We start from the raw sequence: 21,426 nt of genomic DNA, 5'->3' as shown, positions 1-21,426 counted from the left end.
ATTTTGAAAATTGCCGTAAGTTACCAATGCATAGTGTGCCAATTGCTAGATACCGCTTACCCAGCTCCAAATATCTGTAGGAATTCAGACATTTGTCCCGAAGTTTCTGTATTACCTGGCTCAGACCTGAAAGAAATGAGCCTTCCTCTGAGTTCCTGGGCACTCATCTGAACCTCTGTCTTTAACTCTCCCTTTCAGACTTTGTCTACATGACTGGACTTCTGCCAGATTTCCTGCATGGACAGAAGACCTCTCCAAAATGATAACTTGCCTAGTCTTTGCCCATTTTTGCTTTGGGGGGCTAGTGGATCTTTCTGCACTCTGTCAGATCCTACACAACCCAGCTCCTCTCCTAGAGCCAAACCTCTGGTACATCACCGATCCCTCCTACATGGGATTCTTTGGCAAGTTATGCTAGACTAGAATTGAGTGATGTTTGTATATGGTTTTCTGAAATGGGACCACTTTATTTGGAGGTGTTACAGTAGGAAAAACCCCAGTTCACTGGTCTTCCTGCACACTTTTCCTCCCTGAAGCCCATTGTTGTGGTCTTGGCATGATTTTCAGATGTCCCCAACCAGGTAAAAATGTAAAGGGCCTCACACCAAGTAACAAGTTAGACATGTTTATTTTTCTCCCAAGATTTCGCTTATTTATAATAAGGCACAAAAAGACATTTTATATTTCACATAAATGGGGAACTAGCACTTCTACTATAATAGCTGGAATGAGATTATTGAGCTTATAGCTGCTATTTCTGGCATTTTCCTGAAGTTCCTCCATTACACTTTCTGAGTATAGCTTGCTTATAAAAGGAAAAACTGTGCATGTGTGTGTGCGTGCACACGTGTACACAGGTGTGTATGCATGCTTTGAATTGGAAGGTACAGATAAGATAGACATAGGGACTACTCATTTCTCTGAGCACATTAGATGCGCTATGGAATCAGACAGGCATGAGCTGAAGTTCTAGTTCCATCACTTACTAGTTGGGACTTTGGTTGATTCAATTCAATTTCTTGAGATTCAGTTTCTTCAATTGTAAAAATAATTAATAATATCTACCTCACAGGGTTGTGCTCACGATTAAATGTGATAATGTATGTAAATCATCCTATCCATTGTAGATGTGCCATAGACAGTTTATTTCCGACTCTTTTTTGTCATACATATTAGTTGTTCCTGAAGAGCTGGTAAATTATCTTTAGCCAGAAATTGAGATATGCAACATCCAGTGTATTCTCCTTGGTCTCTGGTGAATAGAAAATTCACCACTAACTTTTGTGTTCCATTGTCTCAACAGAGTTTAAGACTTCTTTTTTTCTCTCCTCTTTCTAACTTCTGTTTCCTGTTTCTGACTTGTGTTAAATGTTTTGGCTTACTTGCACTTAGGTTTTCACTGTGAGTGTTCTTAAATTCTTTTTGAGAGTAGGCATTTACTAAATTAATATAAATATGTTATTGGAATTCCGATATTCTTAGAAACACTCAGAAGACCATGAAAGGCTCTTGGGAAAGTCTTTCAACTTCATTCTACTCTCTTCTCAAGTGTCCTTGTTAAGTGTCATTTTCCTAGCATTTATCCTATCAGATGTGACACCCACTGGAAAGACTGGTCTCAAGTTGGAGGTACCATAGAGTTTCATGGAGAAGTCTTTGCTTGTCCACAGAGAAGATACACACCTGTTAGCATGAAGGACTTGTCCAGATTAAGGAATTGTCCTGTGGGGTTAGTCCTTCACTGACTTTCTTGATTTTCTTAAGTCAGTTATGTAGATCACTCAAGTAAAATTCCATAGAAGTTAATATTTAGTAATTGAATGTCTTACTAGCCCAGAGATTTAAATGTCATACATAAGTCAGCAGCTTATGTATGAATCTGGGGCATGCCTAAGTAAAGAGACTTTATAAAAGCAGAGTTAAAAGACAGAAACACTAGAGAAATAGAGGTAGAAGAACACTGGAAAGAGTGAGGCGAATGGGGTAGGTTTAAATAGTAGTCATTGGAGACACCCATTTCCATTGGTCCCAGCAGTGTTCCCTTCCTTACTTCCAACTGATTCATTGTACTTTTATTTGTCAGTTTTAGTTCCTCTGCTAAATTCCCTGACACAGAACTTCCTCATTTAACACTCAAATATTGGCATTTTTACCAGGCCTAGAAGATCTGGTAGTAAAGGGTAGCTATGTCAAACACACAGGTACAAACTAAGACACAAGCTGGCTTTGTGATTGTTAAAATTATTTCTACTCCACGCAATATAACCTTCTCTGTCAAGTTCTGAAGCTCTGAGGGTACACAGCACCTTTCACTGTGTATCTTGAGTCATTATTTATTGAGTTAATTAGATTTCAAAGACCAAGGAACATCACAGAGAATCAAGTTCATGGCCTGCAGCTTGGAAAAGTAGCTCTCACTCTTTTAGCAAATATGTAATAAGTATCTACCCTGTACCAGGCACTCTACTGGGTATAGAAGCATAACTATGAAAACACACACACACACACACACACACACACACACACACACACAAAACAAACAAACAAAACAACAACAAAAAACATGTTCTGAAAATATCCCTGAAAATTTACCTAAAGCCCAGATTTAAGTGCCCAGATTAAAAAAAAAAATATATATATATATGTGTGTGTGTGTGTGTGTGTGTATACACACACACACACACACACACACACACACACATATATATATATATATATATATATATATATATATATATTCAGAATTTCCCATTGTTTGCTCTGCATGGACATTTATAGCACACACTTGGACATTTATAATAGACATTTATAATACCAATGGTTGTTCAAATGAACCCTCAAAATACAGTTAGTTAATTAGGTGAATGAAAAGCTCTCATTTAACTTTTCTAATATTTGCAGTTATGAGGGATTTTTTAAACTTTCTGATGCTCCAGAAAATTTTTTCAAGGCTAGTAAAAATCTCATGTCTTTTTTATGGTATAAGGTCACTTGAATATTTTACAAATGTAAGGTTATCTCCCCTTTACTTCACTTTATGTGAATAAAACTTTTTGGGATCCTCAAATTATGTAAGACAAATGAGACATTCATTCTTTTGAGTTTGAAATGCTTTCTGTGATTGTTAAAAGCAATCAACCCATAGTTTAGTATCAAAGGACCCAAAGTTTAAGGGCATTCAAACAAAGATAACCCAACAATTACAAAATACAATAGCATGATCAAATCAAACTAAAACTCTGAAGAATCACACAAAGAGCAAAAATGGAAATAACTATTCCATTGTAGGCACCTATCAAACATGATTAAATATTAATTCAGAGTATTTAACTTTACACTAAACTTCCCTCAAATGTGAATTTGCTGACACACACCTAATGGAATAAATACTACAATACTGTTAATATTTGCAATTATGCAGTGTGTGAAGTCAAATTTCTTCCACACTGAGCAATGAATACAAAATTTAGAAAGGAATGGTGGCTGAGGTTAATATAAACCTGCAATTTCTGATTTGATATGAATGTGCCCATCAAAATGACATTAGTCTCATTTTCTTTTTAGTAAGCAGATCTTAAATTAAACTTTTATACTTAGTATAGTATACAATTACAGTACCTAATTTATGTATTGGGGTTTCAGTGAAAAACAAGTTTAGCTCAAGTCTATGACAGATTATAATTAGAAAAATGTGTCCAGGGTTTCCATCAGTGGAGTCTAAGAAAACAGATATTAATGAATATTAATTAAGATGATTATTATTGTCTTTTATATATAACTATTATATCATCCTTCAGGGTGAGGGACTGCTGTCCATTGGATTTTGCTCTGGAAAAAGTTCTCTTGTAATCATACTTCAATACAACTTTGTCTTTTAACAGTAACTATATGTCTGGTGGGTAGGGCAGGTGACATATAGTCTTAAAGCCACATTCTCTTCCCCATCCAGAAGTTTAAGGCTTCCCTTTATTCTATGAGTCTCCACGGTCCTGGCCTCACCCCTATGTGATTAAAGGAAGGTAGAGGTTGCAAGAGAGAAATGTAGTTAGTTCTTCAATCAACTTTTACCTGGATGCTGATAGGTAAGGATTTTCAAATTAAGTTAAATATTCACAATATACTCTATTATTCTTTCCTCAAATTTAAGATACATGATTCAATGTTTGCTGTTTATTAGGCTGGACTGCCAAATACTCTTTTATGGTGGGTATACTTTCTAAACTCTGTTAGAAGAAATCAACAATGGAGTTTTTTTTATGAAGATGTTCTCCAGACACCATCTATAGTGTTTTAAACCCTCTATGTGCTCTGGAAAAAATCACAATGTATTTTCTTATAGATATCTTCTATCCAGATAATATTGGAAAGTTGGTTTATGTTGTAATGAATACATTTTTATTTGTTTCACTTAGCATAGCTGCAGAGAGGAACATTCCTAAAGGCAGGCTGAAAAGAGCACCGTTGAAGAAGACAGTCTGTGTCAAATGATTCCCCTAAACAGCAAATTAATCTTATGAACAAGTTTGGTAACTATGATAACTCACATTAGGAAATTTTCTGAGGGGCTTCTCTGGTTCATTAAATACACTTAGATCTTGACAAATTAGGATTAATCAAAACACAAATTAGCACTCCCCTTGAAACACTAATCCTCAAGTGTGATTATCAAATAGAAGATGCAGGCAATATATTAAATCTTAAATCTCTGCCCTTAAGACTTTATAGCATTTTCTGATTCTGATAGAATCACTGTTTGCCATGTGGGCATTCAGCATTTGATAAATCCTTACCACTTACAAGATACTGAACCTTGCTTTTGTTGTTTCTAGAAACTCATGCATTCCCTAATTTTGAGGTCATCCCAGATCATGTTATTGCTATGGTTATGGTTTATCATTAAGGAATAGGAAACATATATTTTTCATCTTTCCTTGGAGATTACATGTTTAATACTTCATGTTTACCCACTGATCATGAGAAGTGGATTATTTTAGGAGTTATAAACATTCAAGTGTATGCAGCTGTGGTCTGAAGCTCAAACTGCTTTGCTATCTGCTTTCTTATTTTACCTTCACGTGACTAATGAGAATAAGGAGTTATTTTATTGTATAAGGATACCATATCTGGCCAGATTGTTGGCAAAGCAAAGTATCCTGCAATCCATGATAGGGGGCTTTATAAACCTTGAGAAAATTAACTAATTTTAAAAATGTAACTTTTCCACATTTGTCATGTCACATGGTTACATCATTTAGAAACAAAATCATGAACAGAACAGAAACGTGCCACACACAGACAGGGAAACCAGTGTCATAAATCCTGAACCACTTTTGATACAAGTAATGATTCCTTGAAAAATGAAACAGTTTTCCCTCCTGCTTCTTCTCCTTGCCTCTCTCAGTTAACAGCATGATATGTGAGATGCGTCTTTGCTTCCAGAAGGACAACTTTAAACTGACTCCGATTAAGTCAGGGTCAAGGATGAGTTGGAGTGTGGGTAATGATGAGTAGGCAGAAAGGATTTATTGCTTTTACATCCATGTCCTTGTTACCCAGATTCTGGAGTTCTGCTGACTCAGCAGAAGACTGATTATTTTTATTTTATTTTTTTTAAAAAAGGTGCATTAAGATGTATGCAGTAAAATCTCAAGGGAAACCCACGGAACCCACTAGGTTTTCTTAAGGTAACAGGAGGAACTCGGATACTGAGAAACAATTGCAGGACCTTCCCCTGAACCCAACTCCTTGAGAGAGGGAGCAAGGGCAGGCATTAACAGAATAAATTACAGTGGGGTCTATTGGATGCTTTGAAAACACTTCTTCCAAAATGGATGAATTGTAAATGACCTGAGCTTACTCACAAAGAAAGGAAAAGGGAGTGCAGTCTGCCAGGTAATGAAAAGAGTGATTTAAGTACCACCCTGTACTTGATATGCTGTCTTGAACTTAAACCTAGTTTTGTTTTCAGAAACCTTTCTCGTGATAATATTTTAGAATCAAATGTTTTGATTCAACTTTATATAAAACATAGAGAGTGGTGATTACCTCATTTTTTATATGTGAAAGCTTAAATATAAATGCATTAGGGATTTTATTTGTGGAGGAACTAAGACTTCAGACTTAGTCTAGGGTTCTTTCAACTATTTGACTTACCACAGCTGTCCATTACACTGGATTTCTAAAGTTGTGTCTAACGTGGTGACAAAACATTCCCCATTCATTTCATTTATTGGTTTTTATCAATAATTAACAAAGAATAGAAATGTAGCATAAATGTCATTTTCACTCTGTACCAGTTAGGGTATTTGTTCCTTCGAATGGTTAGGGTCAGACAAAAATTCCAATTGTTTCCTAGAAAAAGTGATGACTATATCAGCAACTACCCAACTTTTCACAAAATAGGAGAAGCTCTCAAAATAGCAGAAGTTATCTTCCTCCACCTATCTGATTCCTCTTCTGTAAAATGTATTGATTCTTGCTACCCCAGCACTCTAATAAATGTTTCAGATATTGTTCCTACACATTTCTACTTCTGCCAACTGAATTTTAGACCAGCTGTGCGTGTTCTGAAATCTATTTATGCCAGCTGTACTTGTTAGTGGAATCATGTAACTTAATCATGTTGCACATAAAATAATAAAATATGTGTAAAACAAGAGAGCAGTTTCCTTCATCCCCATGAAAATAAAAAGCTAAATGCTTTGGAAAGACTTAATAAAGATCAGTCATCTTAAAAATTGCAACTACAGATTGTTTTTACATTAAGTGTACGTGCTTAAACATTTATAAAAGTAGAAATGTTATATAGTCCATTAACTCTGACTATAATCCAAAAAGTTTTAAAAATTATTAAAACATGACCAGAAAATCAGAAATACATGGATATAAAGAACCATACTTTATGATAACCTTTGGATCAAAGAAGAAATAATGCAGAAAGCAATAAAAGGAGAAGTCATACCAAAACCGATGCAACCACAGAAAAGCTTGCATTGAAAGGAAAATGTACAGTCTTAATGCCTTCGGTATTACAGAAGAAAGACTCCAACAATAAAAGACCTTAATACAATCTTGAAAATAATAGACCAATCCAAAGGAATAAAAAATGGGGAATTAATGAGGGCAAACTCTGGAAATAAAAAGAATAGTGGCAAGTATAAATTAATGCAAAGGCTAGTTCCTTGAACAACATCCAATGAAATTCATAAATCTTTTGAAAGCCTGCTAAAGGAAAGTAGAAAGAACAAAACATATAAGTTTAGGAATGAGAAGGCAGATGTACCTACTGATACAGAAAAGACTGGGTTAGAAGAGAACCCTACATGCCATTTTACAACTCTGAAAGCCTAGATGAAATAGACGAATGCTTCACAAAACAAACATTACCATATTGGCCAAGGAAGAAAAAGAGTAAATAAATACCTAGTAGAGTTGAAATGGTGATTAAAGACCTATATGAAAACCTCCAGGACCACATGGTTTTACAGATAATTTCTTTCTAACATTAAAAGAGCATATAAGTGTATGCCATATCAAAATAGAGGCAAAATTCTAAATAATTTACTAACCAACAGAATCAAAAAAGAATAAAAAACTCAGTGACCAAGTAGCATGTATTTCAGGAATGCAAAGATATTTTAAAAGTATTAGTCTTAATGGTGAAGTTATTTTTATTGAAGTCAGCTATCTCTATTCAAAATTGTTTCGGAAGATCTAATGAACTAAAAATCATAATACATAGTATTTAAAAAGAGAATGAATTTCTTTCTTTTTGATGCTGATATGACTGCACACCTAGAATATCCAACATAAATGCTCAAGGAAAATCCTCCAAAACCCCAAACCAAACCACATTACATTAAACTAAGAAAAAGTCCTATCAAAACAATGTAGGGAATGTACTAGGTTGCTGTAAAGAAGATAGTTTGACTCCTTATTATCTATACACAGGTAAAAATGGAAATGTGTAATATATGTCATTTGTTTAACTGACTATACTGTACAAAGTTGAAGAATAAATTTAATAGCAAAGATAAGAATTTCTTAAAAAAATTTTTTTTAATGTTTATTTTTGAGCGAGAAAGAGAGACAGAGTGGGCGTGGGGGACAGGCAGAAAGAGAGGGAGACACAGAATCCCAAGCTGGCTTCAGGCTCTGAGCTGTCAGCACAGAGCCCGACCCAGGGCTCGAAACCACGAACCGTGAGATCATGACCTGAGCCGAAGTCAGACGCTTAACTGACTGAGCCACCCAGGCGCCCTCATACATTCTTTTTTTTTTTTTTTAATGTTTATTTATGTATTTTGAGAGAGAGAGTCTCTGCACTGTCAGCACAGAGCATGATGTGGGGCTCAATCTCACAAACTGTGAGATCATGATCTGAACTGAAATCAAGAGATGGACGCTCAACTGACTGAACCACCCAGGAGCCCCAAATTATATACATTCTTGACATTGTTGGTAAATCTTGATATTGGTTACAATTTCCGACTCTCATTAGCCAGATCTGACAATCTCATCTTTGGATTATCTCAAATGTCAATGTGGACTTTGTTGTAATTGAATGAAAACAGTCATATATCTTATCTGGAAGAATAAGAACTCTCAAGTAGCCAGGGAAAATAAGAAAAACAAGATTAGTTAGGGTTGATCTACTTTGTCAGATATTAAAGCATAGTATAAAGTCACTAAGTACAAATTATTATATTGCCATAGGAATGAACAAATAGAGCCAATTTGAAAGTAAAGATACGTATACCCATTATATCTGACAATTTAATGTTTAAATAAGATGGTATTTTGAATCAATAGAAAAATAATGACTTATTTACATTCTACCTTCTATTCAGACAAAGAAAATAATCTACAAAGCTACATTTCAAACAGAATACAGAATTTTCTTTCTAATCACACAACAAAACTTACAAGCAAATCTGGCACACTACTTGTATAATCCGTATGTTTCATAGGACCTTTGAAAATCAGGACAAGATCTCTGAACTATAAGTTGACTAACTGGACCATATTTAAAATAATTAAAAAAAAACATTTTTAAATCTGTAAGATATTTTTAACAAAATCAACATATTGAAAAGAGATTAGAAACAAATTGCGATATAGATGACAGACAAAACACTATTATCTATAATTCACAGAGATTTCTTATAAAATAAGAAAAAGGTAACCAAAAAACTATGCAAAAATGCTACGTATAGGTAATTTATAGAGGAAACATCTTGATTAACCATACATGCTTTATTATAAAGCTGTGACCTCAGTGTTTTGTGTCTATTGTTCAATATGAAGCACTGGTCATTGACAAAGCAGACGAAATTAGAGTCAGATTCTGGGCTAAAGTGCCCATCTTAAAATACGACTAACACCCCAATTTCCTGGCATCCACACATAGTGATTCCACTGTTAGAACAAGCTGAGGGTGGGGCACCTGTGTGGCTCTGTTGGGTGAGTGTCCCTCTTGGTTTTGGCTCAAGTCATAATCTCACAGGTCCCAAGATGGAGCCCTGCGACCAGCTCTGCGCTCATGGTGCAGAGCCTGCCTGGGATTCTATGTCTTTCCTCTCTCCCTGTCCCTCCTCTGCTTGTGTGCACTGCCTCTCTCTCAAAATAAATTCATAAACCAAACCAAACCAAAAAAAAAAAAAAACAAAAAAAAAAAAAAACAAAACCAAGATGAGGGCTAGTAGAAATGGAGCTCTATGACTCAAATACAAGAATTATACCTGCACAGAATGAACCTTTGACTTATCTTCTCACCCTGGTAGGTGTTTCTAGCTACTGATATGTTTCAGTTCTGTGGTGGTGTAAAGCATTGTGATCTAAGAAGATTCCAGTGGAGTGGAAAAAAAATGAACTGCAGCACTTATATAAATGATTTAGCATAGCTCCAGAGTATGAAAATGTACTATCTTAGGTGCTGGAGCCTGAATAAGAATGATTCTTATCAGTTCTTAAATTGAGTGTAGACTTCTGGGGGTGACCCGCCTGACCAATAGGAGCCCCAAGATGCAAACAAAAAGAGGTTTTTAAGGAACATCTGCTATAAAAGAGGCAAGGATTATATATTTTTTCCACTCATCCACACGGATCACACTCATCCACACGGATAGCATAATGTCTAAACCAAGAAAACAATTAAAAAATATGTCAATTCCTTAAGTACTACTGCCTTAAGACTATAAGAACAATTGAACTGGATGAACTTACTCTTGTTTGCTTTTACCCCTAAAAACTGATATAAAAAAACTCTGACATCTGTTTGGATGTATATTAAAAAAATAAATTAAAAAAAAAAACCACCTAAACTCTGACATAGTGGGTGGACTATTAACATATCCATTTCTTTCTTTCTTTCTTTTCTTTTTTTTTTACACATCCATTTCAATATAAATTTACAGGTTCCTGCAATGTCTCAGATAATTCTCCCACTAAAGAAAATACTGGACTTTATTTTGTGAGAAATTGTGAATGGCTTGATTTCATTAAGTTTGATAAATGCTGAATTACTCTGATATTTGAATTAAAAGGGACTTAAAGTCATATTTACAGAATGTTGTAAAGCTAAATTTTGATGTCTTTCTGTATTTTTTTAAATTATAGGCTAAATCTGTGTTGAATAGTAAGTGATCTCAAACTGAATGGAGTTTGAATTACTCCTGTGCTTCTAGGACTCCAGAGAAAGTGTTTGGAAACGCATCACATGCTCCAGCAGGAGGAGATGCACTCTAGAGTCCTGTTTGAATAGCACCATTATTTCAAAGAGCTAAAAAAATTGGACACATCATTTCCACTATCCTATTGTTGGGAGAAGAACATTACTAATGAATGGAAGAACTGCAATACGTTCACTGCCTCAGTGTGGTGTTTTTGCAATGACTGTTTTTTCATGCATAAAGCCCCAGGCCACGTTGTCATTTCCCGTGGTTCAGGAACCACCGAAGATAAAATCCCACTGTTAAGAGCTCCCTTTGCACAGAAGCAGCATGGTGCCAGCCGTAAATAAGTCCTTCTTGATAACGGTTGGAGACAAGGATGAAGTGACCATAATCATTTGTGAAACATGATGGAGCACATACCATTTGGGACACGAAAATACCACATGCCTGTCTGAAGTCTGCTATTGTGCATGTCAGGGGGCTCCAGATGGCACTTACTGTTCTGTGTGCTATTTTTGAGACTTTAGAGTAACTAGCTTGGTAAAAAATAGGAAAGACATGCACCTTGCCCTTTCTAAAGCACATATGGTTCAGGTACTGGCTACACTAGGCAAGCACGTGTGCTAGGAGATTTCTTGCTAGCGAGAAACTTTGCTGCCTACACAGTTTCTGTAGAGCCAGGCAGTTTCTGTTAACTAATCAGCATGCAGATGAAAACATCTTCTAAAGTACATTGTAGACAGCTATTTTAATACAACTCCTAAATAGTAGCTAGGTATTTCCTTACAGAAAACTAAAAGATGTCTCACCAGTCCTGATGGGATGAGCCCTGGGTGTTGTAAGTGATGAATCACTATATTCTACTTACTGCTGAAGCCAAGACTATACTGTATGTTAACTAACTTGAGAATAAAAAATAAATAAATAAATATAAAAAAAAAATAAATGCAGGTTTTTGCCAGTCTCCATGCCCCATTTTCAAATGTGTGAATTTACTCACTAGTCTGTGTAGAGAAGAAACATGTTTTTTTTTTTTTTTTCAAATTCAGCAATATCTGCAATGCTTTTTGCAGGCTGACTGCTGGTTTTGAAACTATGCTTTTTTGTTAAGAATATTACCGGTCAAACAAAAAAAAACATCAATGCAAACTATACACCGATATGAAAATTGTGTTGTGCTATTGGTATCTTTAAATGTAAGTGATTTTCTTCTCTGAAGAATTCCTAGAATCCTTGCCTGCTAGAGGGGTAAATATGAGGCTACCGTATTTTTAATCATGTTTTTAAACTTTATGACTAAAGAATCAAAGGTTTTCCATTGACCCTATTTATCAACTTGGCTGCATAAAGGATCCTTAGAAAAAGTTAAAGGGGGATGAAAACAATATGGTAAAAACAAGCCATGCTGTTCTGTATATTTTGCTTAACATTTCCAATGGGGTTTAATGTCACAAGGACTGTTTCTATATGAGTGGCTGACTTGCACAGGACTGAAAGAGCTCATCATTACCTTTCACTATGGTGTATCAAAATAGACTGAGTGGAGGAGATTTATATAAAGGTCTGGCATAGATGAAGTCATTTCAGTTAGCATAGAGAATGGGTACAACAAAGTGTTTGATGGCATAGAGTTAGATCATGGATGCAGAAATAATCAGTATTTGTAGTTAACAATTAAGTAGAGAGTAGTCAGCAGTCAGTAGTAGTCGTAGGTAGGTAGTAGTTAGTACTTAAGGTCAATAGGTAGAGTTAACAGATGATTCTCTGAGGGATAGCAGAGGAGCTGGAGAAGAGCCGTGGAAGGAAATGAGATTTTCACTAAGATGCTTCTTAGACATCACATCAACTCCAAGGAGTAAGAATTTCTATTAGACAATATGCTTATTATTTATTTGTCTCTTCTCCATTTTGATTGGCTTTGTTTGTTTGGGCTATTATAAATGAATGATTTGTCACTCCGAGTCCTATTTTGGTTCTAAGCATTTTTAGCCTACTCAGTTGACTCTTGAATGAGATCCCTAAAAGTTCTCCCCGCTCTTCAACTCTTCTCCTATTTTATACCTCCTTCTTTCTGAGGACTTAATCTACCCTCTGCTTAACCAAGGAGATTAGACCATGTGGTGCTAATACCATTGAGTTTTCTCCTTTTCTCCTCAAAGTCAGTGCCTTTACCCTTTTTCTTTTTGTACCTGCCTGTCTTTAAGGAAAACTTGTCTATCTACCCTGCTGAAACATTCATCCCTCTTCCTAGGTTCTCATTCCAACTCCTTTCTATGTCTCTTTCTCAAAAATTTCTCCATTAATACCTCAGGATAAAAAAAAATGTCAGTTGCTCTCTTTCTTCCTAAAATAAATTAAACAAAGTTGTTTCTGCACTACCTGCCTTAATTTTCTCTTGTGCTTCCCCACATATGGGACTCAATTCCTGTCCTAGTGTTTACCTGAAATGGTTCCCTTCTGTTCTCTGTCATCAACAATTCACCATAAAAGAGAGCCAGAAGCTCACTACAGATAGCAAGGGAGCAGGCAGCAGGTAGGTTTGAATCTCCATCTTTAAGCAGAAAATCTCCCATAATAATTGTTCTATATGTTTAGCATATTTGAGTTCTGGTGCTTTAAAAACATTTGACAATGACAAGTTTCATGAAATTACAGAGAGGTTAAGTGACTTGTCCAAGATGAGTGGCAAATTGAAGAGCTGGTATTTAGGTCTTCTGAATGCCTGTTCTTATTTTTATATTATTAGGCATAACTAGGGGGGCATTTTTAAGATAAGAAATAAAATTCTTCCTCAGTTGTTCATAAAGGATTGTCTTCCATGTCAATATAATTTTAAATTATGAAGTCGTTTCTGTCATGAATGATTTATTTCCCTCCCTCCAGGATGATGTATAGAGCCTTGTCACAAGGCCAGGCCCTTGTGTGTAATATGAAGAAATTTGACTCTATATTGACTTTCAGTTCTTGACAATGTTGTAACTAAAATCAATGTGGGATAATGTCAGAAAGTTTCAGACTGGGTCAGAGGACAGCTTTCAATTTGGGAAAATCCTTGAGATACCCTTTCTCAATCTTAATCTGAGAAAGTATCTCCTCTTCCTAACTGGTCAAATTTGGAGGAGTAGAAGGGAGAGAGTTTTTCAGAATTGACCTATAGACATTTTTGAAAAAATTGTCATTATTCCTAAGCTTGACATCAGATACAAAAGAACACTATCCTTTCTTTAATTTCATTATCTTGACTCTTTTCCCTTTGTACTCTGAACCATTTGGTTCCATTGAAAGGGAGCCCATGAATGTCCCCAGAATACTTTTGGTTCTGGAATATTGTGACGATAGCTATTTCACAAAAAGCAAAAGATCCAGGGAATAAGAAATATGGCTGCACATTTTAGGCCTATTTCCTATGTTTTGAGTTCTGTCAAGGAATCCCATGTTTTGGGTTATGAAAAATAATTTTGAGTCAGTTAATACATGTAATTGGAAACCTTATACCTCATTTTGACATGGTTGGACGGAAAAAAAAAAATGACCTGAAATGTTTCACAAGAAACTATGTCTAAGGTTGTGCTTAAATGAAATAACGTGAAATGCTGATGTAAAATACAACAGTTTGATGTACTTTTATGTATCACAATACATAAATTTAAATCACTTTAAATTATTATTAAATTACTATTTGGTTAACAATAAACTAACAAGACACGGGGATTATAAGAATGTGGTTTTAGAGGTAAAAAATCTACTTTGTTTTTTTTTAACCTCTCAGTAGTCTAAGAGTACAGTTACTTTTCTCTAACTTTGTTTTGTTTTTTGCACATTGTGTGTAACAAGCAGGCATCTTCCACTTGCTGAGTTTTCAGTTATCTTGCACTTTGATTTTTTTACTCACTTTGCAGTCACAAGATGAGAAATGTAGACACTGTGTACAAACAAGAAGTTCGTGCAAAGTCAAGCTCTCAAAACCACATGCAAGACTCAGTGGCACATGGTTTCGAGCTTACACACTCCAGGATCATGTAATTACAGGCATGCAGATGGAAGGAAAGTAAAGCACCTACATCATGAAAATAGAGGATGATGAAAGAGAATGACATTTTCTTTATGACAATTATCTAATGCAAACCGTATACCCATAACCTTTATCAGAGTGGAGGAAGGAGCAGATAAGTGACTTTTTGTGGGGAGAGGGAAACTGTATATAAATATTACTAGAGGTCAAGTTCTTGTTAAACTTAAGGATTTCTATTCTGTACTTGGCCTCTTCCAGGTTATCTTCTCCAGGTCCTTGCTTTGTATTTCCTTTGCTACATCATGCAAAAAAGATCAGAACTAACATTGGAAATCACTTAACAAGCTCTAAACCTGACAGATAACAAGGGTGTTCTCCACAATTTACACGAGAATTAAATTGGATATAAATACCTCCTGTTCTTACCGGTGGGTGTTGTGATTCCATGTATTAAGGTGTGAAGCAGACAGGAAAGAGATAAATCTTTCATAAGTACATTGTAAATAGGCAAGTGGTATATAAACCATATTCATAGGTAATAGAGTCAAACAATGAAAGCTAAATAGTTGTCAAAAAGAGACTTTATCACAAAAATGGTCACAAAACTAGTTATATGGAGAGGGGATGTACAATATATAATTGTTTTATTACTGTTAGTGAAATAATCTGGCAGTATGGAACAACAAAATTGAGTGACACGTGTTCTGATTAAAAAGTCTTGACACTGCTTCAGCCAACCCAGAGTTACAGAATACCCAATAGTTTCTGAATGCTGGTATCTTTGTTCAACAATAATACAGATGGAAGCATCGAAAGTGATAAATTGGTAGGTGCTTTCTTATGAAATTTAAGTTATATCTTAGTGATATAAATTTATCAAATGAATTTTCTCAAGTAACTTTGGGATAATTAGAAATAACTCATGGAATTCAGTTATGCTTTTATATGAAATGTACTAATTGATTGGCTTATCAAATGTCCATTTTTATACCGGCATGTCCTTACTTCTCAGTCAAATACATCACATTTGGCTTTAATCTGCTTATCCTTACATGGCTTTCAAATTGGGCAACATTTGCCATGCCTTCTGCCCTTTGACTGCTAATTTTTGTCAGAATTTGCTTTTTTGTCAGAATATTACCAGTCAAATAAAAAACGTCAAATTAAATTGGATAGGCTTACTTATGCAAAAATTGTATTATGCTGTTCATGTCATTAAATGTGAGTGGTTTGATTTTCCGAAGAATTCTTAGCAACAGGGTCCTTGCCCACTGGAGGAGTTGACACATGGGAGGCCATCGTATTTTTAATCTTTCCTAATAGATCTGTGATATGCCATAGAATTTGGGCGTGTCACATAATTTATCTGTAGGAATCAGTCTCTGTAGCTATACAGGTAGGTCAAGAGAATGTGTGCCATTCACCTAATAATAAAAAGAGCTCTTTATGCCATGGTGATCTCCTTAATTATGTTGATTTTTAAACACTGATAGACGTGGGAGGAATTATGAAAAGTGATTGTTGATGTTGAATTTGCTTAAAAGTTATGAAGAAATCCATATTTCCTCCTTGAAAGGAAAGATGCATTAAACCAGGTACAGTAAAAGGGCACATAGTTAATTGTTGTAAATATAGAAAAATTTGTCCTTAACAGAAATATGAAACTTCCAATCATGAAATGTTTATGGCATGCTGAAGTTCCCTAACCTCTCCCACAAATCCTCAAAATGTCCTGTTTTTTTTAAAGGAGTGTTAACTTTGGATTTCTGTTTGGGGGCATCAGAGTGATTGTTACTATTTACTTGTCAAATCTTAACACACATGGGTCCAACTATTTTTTTGGGTGCTGGAAGCTAGGACAGGTGCTGAAAGCCCAAATCCTATGTTAATCATGTTCTCCCTAACCAGAAGTGGGAACTCTACTACACAGTTATATCAGTTTGCATCATGTTATAATGCCTTTGCCACACAGTATAACTAGATATAGCACCATGCAATGCCATGAATTGAGAATGAGAGACTATCTCCAGGGGAGAAAATAAACATCCGAGAGGAAAACAAAAGCAAGGGGTTCAAAGCTGGTGAGACTGGCTTTCCCATTTGAACTGTAGCTATAATGCCTGAAGTACTTCCATTTTGGAAAACAGAAATACATACCATGTTCATGTCAATGCCATTGGTGTATGTCCATGCATGCTGGAAATATTCTTCAAGCCGCTGCCTCAGAGGGTTGGGGATTTGGTGAAAGCGAATGAACTCTTTTACTCGAAGCATCTGCATGTGGTACCTGGCAGTTCCCGAGTATAGTCTTTGGATAATTGCAGATACATTTCCAAAAATGCTTGCATACATTAGTGCTGGATTGGATAAAAAACAAAGTTATAGGGGAAGACTGCACTTGGGCATTTTTATATCTTGTCAGAATCTCAAGTTTGTAGATTTTTTTATGATCTCAATCCAGTTGTAAAGATTTATCACTGGCCAATGGGGAAAAATTAAGTTAAGCCAATATTATAAATTTTATAAATTTGATAATAAACCTGGAGAGGAAAAGTCTCCAAATTCACCATGGATTCTAAATTAGAATATAAACTCAGATTGTTTACATTATCAACCTATGATCTGGAATATTGACTACAGAGATAAAATGCCTCTAAAATAAACATTTTCTTTGTAATGTAATAAGGATATATGTCACAGAGTTACCACAGATATGTTTTCTGGAGCTGGATTAAAATTTTTATTTTTAAACTGTGACATCTCTGCCTCTCAGACTCAAACCTAACCTTTTAATATTAAAAATCTATTATAAATCTCAAGATTATTTTGAATACTTTGGTTTTGCTAAGGAATGATACATTGTTTTAAGGAACTCACGCTTTCCTTATTTATTTGTGTACGATTTTTAACCTATTAAAATTCAGTTTTACAGTATTTTTACATGAGAAACAGATATCTCAGGCTTGAGTATGAGGACATCATTTTATTTTTGTAGAAAAAAATAGAATATACATTTCCCTTTTGTCTGTGAGAAGAAAGAACTGCGATGAGAATCCTTGCTATACGTTCCAGTACTTATGTAGAATACCCTTTCCAGTGTTTTCCGGGCTAAATCTTTGTGATTTAACGTAAGTTCTTTGAGTATCTTCTCTTTCCTTTTATGTTTGTATTGTTTCCAATAATCCTAAAACAGTGCTGTATTCTATACAGAAAGTCAAATCATGATACATGGACCGTATTCTGGTCTCTGGGCATGTGCCAGAACTGTAGAGAGAGGGTAGCATATGTTAAGGCACTGGGCCTGCAATATCCTGAGCACGTGGTAAAAAATGACCACAGTGTTTGATTCAATTGTATTCAACAAACACATTCCCCACCCGCCCCCCACGAGCACAACACACTTTACAAACCTTTACTCCTATAAACCCCTTAATCATTTTTCAAGTAGATTTTGACCAAATTCGGGTTAAGCATTTTAAAACAACTTATCTTCTTGGTCATTTGCTTAATTTTCCATCTGATCTTTGTCTCTTGGTTCATATGGCCTTGTATACCATAGATAGCTCAAGTCAGAGAATGCCATAGAGAAAGGAGTGGCCCTTTGTTTTTATCTATTTAAAGAGATGAAAGTTGGGGAGATCTGTAGTGAGCCTGACCTGGGATGTGTGAAGGACAGTAATTCTCAGTAAGGTAGACAAGCTGTTTAGATTGGACCTTCCAAAGATAAAGACTCGTGCCTAATTTGAGTAAATGAGTAGTTGATTAAGAAGAGAGTTAGCAATACTTGCCTGAAACTGATTCCTGTGATCCAAGGAGATTCCTGTGAAAAATGCATTTTACTCTTCCTAACTGTAGTGTCAGAAATATTTATGCATGCTGTTGTGTCTCCAAAGTATCTATCATTTTCTCAGGAAACAGTTATAGGTAGCACACATTAAGTTCATTTGATTTCATCAGGGGGACATAATCAATGCCAGTTATTTTTTTTTTAATTTTTTAATGTTTTTATTTATTTTTGAGACAGAGACAGACAGAGCATGAGCAGGGGAGGGGCAGAAAGAGAGGGAGACACAGAATCTGAAGCAGGCTCCGGGCTCTGAGCTGTCAGCACAGAGCCCAACACAGGGCTCGAACTCAAGGACTGTAAGATCATGACCTGAGCTGAAGTCGGACGCTTAACCAGGTGAGTCACCTAGGTGCCCCTCAATGCCAGTTATTTTATTTAAACCACATAACTACTTGGAGGCGGGTCAGGGAAAGCACTCTTAATTTGTTTGTAATACATACTATGGTTTCATTTCTACATTGTGGCTTTATCTCCATACTGCTATGAAAATGAACCAAAACATTAGTCTGGGTCATAGACAGGTATTTCCATTCATTGACAAAATGGCAAAATCTAGATTAAAAGCATGTAGTTTAATATATGAATAACATGTATTTCTCTTAGGCAATTCTATGTGGTGGCTTTTTAAGTTGTAATGAAGGCACAAATTATTTTTTCTGATTTTTTTTTTCAGGAGCAACTGGAGCCGTAAGCAAGAAAGAAGCACAACATAGTTATATTCTTTATACATTATTCGGTTAATGCTTAACAATTGGCATACGAGTCAAAAGTAAGATGGCAAATATGAATCCAAATATGAGTCAAAAGCAAGATGGTAGACTATATAAAGGCATTTCTCTCTTCAACTCAATATTTTATTTAGCTTTCCTCAATAGATAGTTGTAATTTCACCAGATGGTTTGTTTTAGGCTTGGATATTATAGAAACAAAACAGGTATATCTTAAAACTTCCTTCAGCACACCACACCTAAAATCTGATATGCTAACCAAATGAATGTATTTAGTAGGCCATTAAACATTAGCTGAAATGTACCGATAGAGCAAATACACGTTTTCTACCTAATACACAAACTTTTAAAAAGTTTTAACCTAAAAAATTAGATGTTATAGGTGTGTAATTTACATACAATAAATTAAATAGGTGTTAATGGTACAGATCAATTAATTTTTACCAATGTATACGCTGCTATAAACACAATCAAGATATAGAACATTTCATCACCCCAAAAGATTCCCCAGTGTTCGTTGGCTGCCTGCATACTCACTTCAGAACCTAGACAACCACTAAGCTCCAATGTATGTCATTAAAGATTAGTTTGCATTTCCTAGGTTTTCATATAAATGGAATCATGATGTATACATTCATTTGTGTTGACTTCTTTTGTTCAGCATGTTTTTGAAATTAATCCTGTTGTTGTATAAATCATTAAAAAGTTCTTTTCTTTTTTTTTTAAATCACTGTGCAGTATCCATCCAATGGCTCTACCAGTTCAGTTCACCTCTTCTGTTGACAGAAAACTCATTGTTTCATTTTTGGCTACTATGAGTAAAACTGCTGCGAACATTTGTGTACAAGTCTTTGTATGGGCATATACTTCCATTTCCCTTTCAAACACCTAGGAGTGGAATTGTGTGGTATGTTTAACTCTATAAGAAACCACGCAACTGTTTCTCAAACCTGTGTCAATTTATACTTCCTCCAGCAATATGTGATAGTATCAGTTGTTCCCAAACCAACAGTTGGAATTGCCAGTCTTTCATTTTAACCTTGTAGTGGCCATGTAATACCTCACTAGAGTTCTCATTTGCATTTCCTGATGACTAATGACATCTTTTCCTGCACTTATTGTCCATTAATTTATCTTCTTTTGTGAAATGTGTTTAAATCTTTTGCTACTTTTTAAATTGAGTTGTCCTTTATTACAGAGTTGTAAGAATTCTTGATATATTCCAGATACAAGACTTTTTTTTTTTTTAGGTCTAAGTATGGAGAGTATTTTCTTCTAGTCTATCATTTGTTCCTTTTCTTAATAGTGTCCTTGGAAAAGCTGAGGTACCAATTTTGATGACATACAATTTATCAAATTTTATTGTATGGCTCAGGATTTTTTGTTTCAGTTTTGGTAATTTGTTTCACTAAGAAGCTTTTCTATCACATCTAAATTGTCATATTTATTATTATAAAGTATTTCATAATCTTATTTTATTATTCTTTTAATATCTTTATAATGGATAGTAAGATCTTTTCTTTCATATAAGACATGTTAACTTATGTCTTCTCTCTTACCAGTCTAATAGGAGGTTTATCAATTTTATTGATCTTTTAAAGAGCCAGAATATACTACCATTAATTTTCTCTAATGTATGATTTCATTTTATTAACTTTTGCTCTTATCTCTGATATTTCTTCTACTTATATGTTTAATTTGCTTGTCTTAAAATAGAAGCTTAGATCCTTGATTTTTAGATCTTAAGACAGAAGCTTAGATCTTTGATTTTTAGATCTTTTTTTTTTAAATATAAACACTTAAGGGGTGCCTGGGTGACTCAGTCAGTTGAACGTCTGATTCTTGATTTCAGCACAAGTCATGATCTCATAGTCGTGTTATCGATTAAGCCCCACAATGGGCTCAGCACAGAGAGTGGAGACTGCTTGGGATTCTCTCTCTCCCTCTCTCTGCCGTTCCCCCAACTTATGCTCTGTCTCTAAATAAATAAATGAACTTAAAAAAAATAAAGACACTTAAAGGTACACATTTCTCTCTGAGCACTGTTTTAGCTGTCTCTTACACATTTTGATACATTTTATTTTCTGGTTCCCTCCCCCATTTTCAGGGAATCCACATACACATTGGTTAAAGTGCTTGGTATTGTCTACCAGTTTCATCATTTCT

General features: G+C 35.2%; 1 protein-coding gene across 3 annotated transcripts in view; it reads right to left on the bottom strand.

Moving 5' to 3' along the window:
* The window catches only part of KCNH7 (potassium voltage-gated channel subfamily H member 7), a 481,489-nt gene that overhangs the window by 33,215 nt on the left and 426,848 nt on the right, over positions 1–21,426 (bottom strand). For all 3 annotated transcript variants that reach the window (XM_047869110.1, XM_047869112.1, XM_047869113.1), the window contains one exon: positions 16,843–17,042. In XM_047869110.1, coding sequence (XP_047725066.1) covers positions 16,843–17,042 — 200 coding nt within the window. The remainder of the gene's footprint in view (positions 1–16,842; positions 17,043–21,426) is intronic.

This window comes from Prionailurus viverrinus, chromosome C1 (assembly GCF_022837055.1).
Source record: "Prionailurus viverrinus isolate Anna chromosome C1, UM_Priviv_1.0, whole genome shotgun sequence".
In the NCBI taxonomy this organism is placed as follows: Eukaryota; Metazoa; Chordata; class Mammalia; order Carnivora; family Felidae; genus Prionailurus; species Prionailurus viverrinus.
The sequence above is the reverse complement of the archived record's forward strand: the minus strand, read 5'-3'. Positions and strand labels throughout refer to the sequence as shown.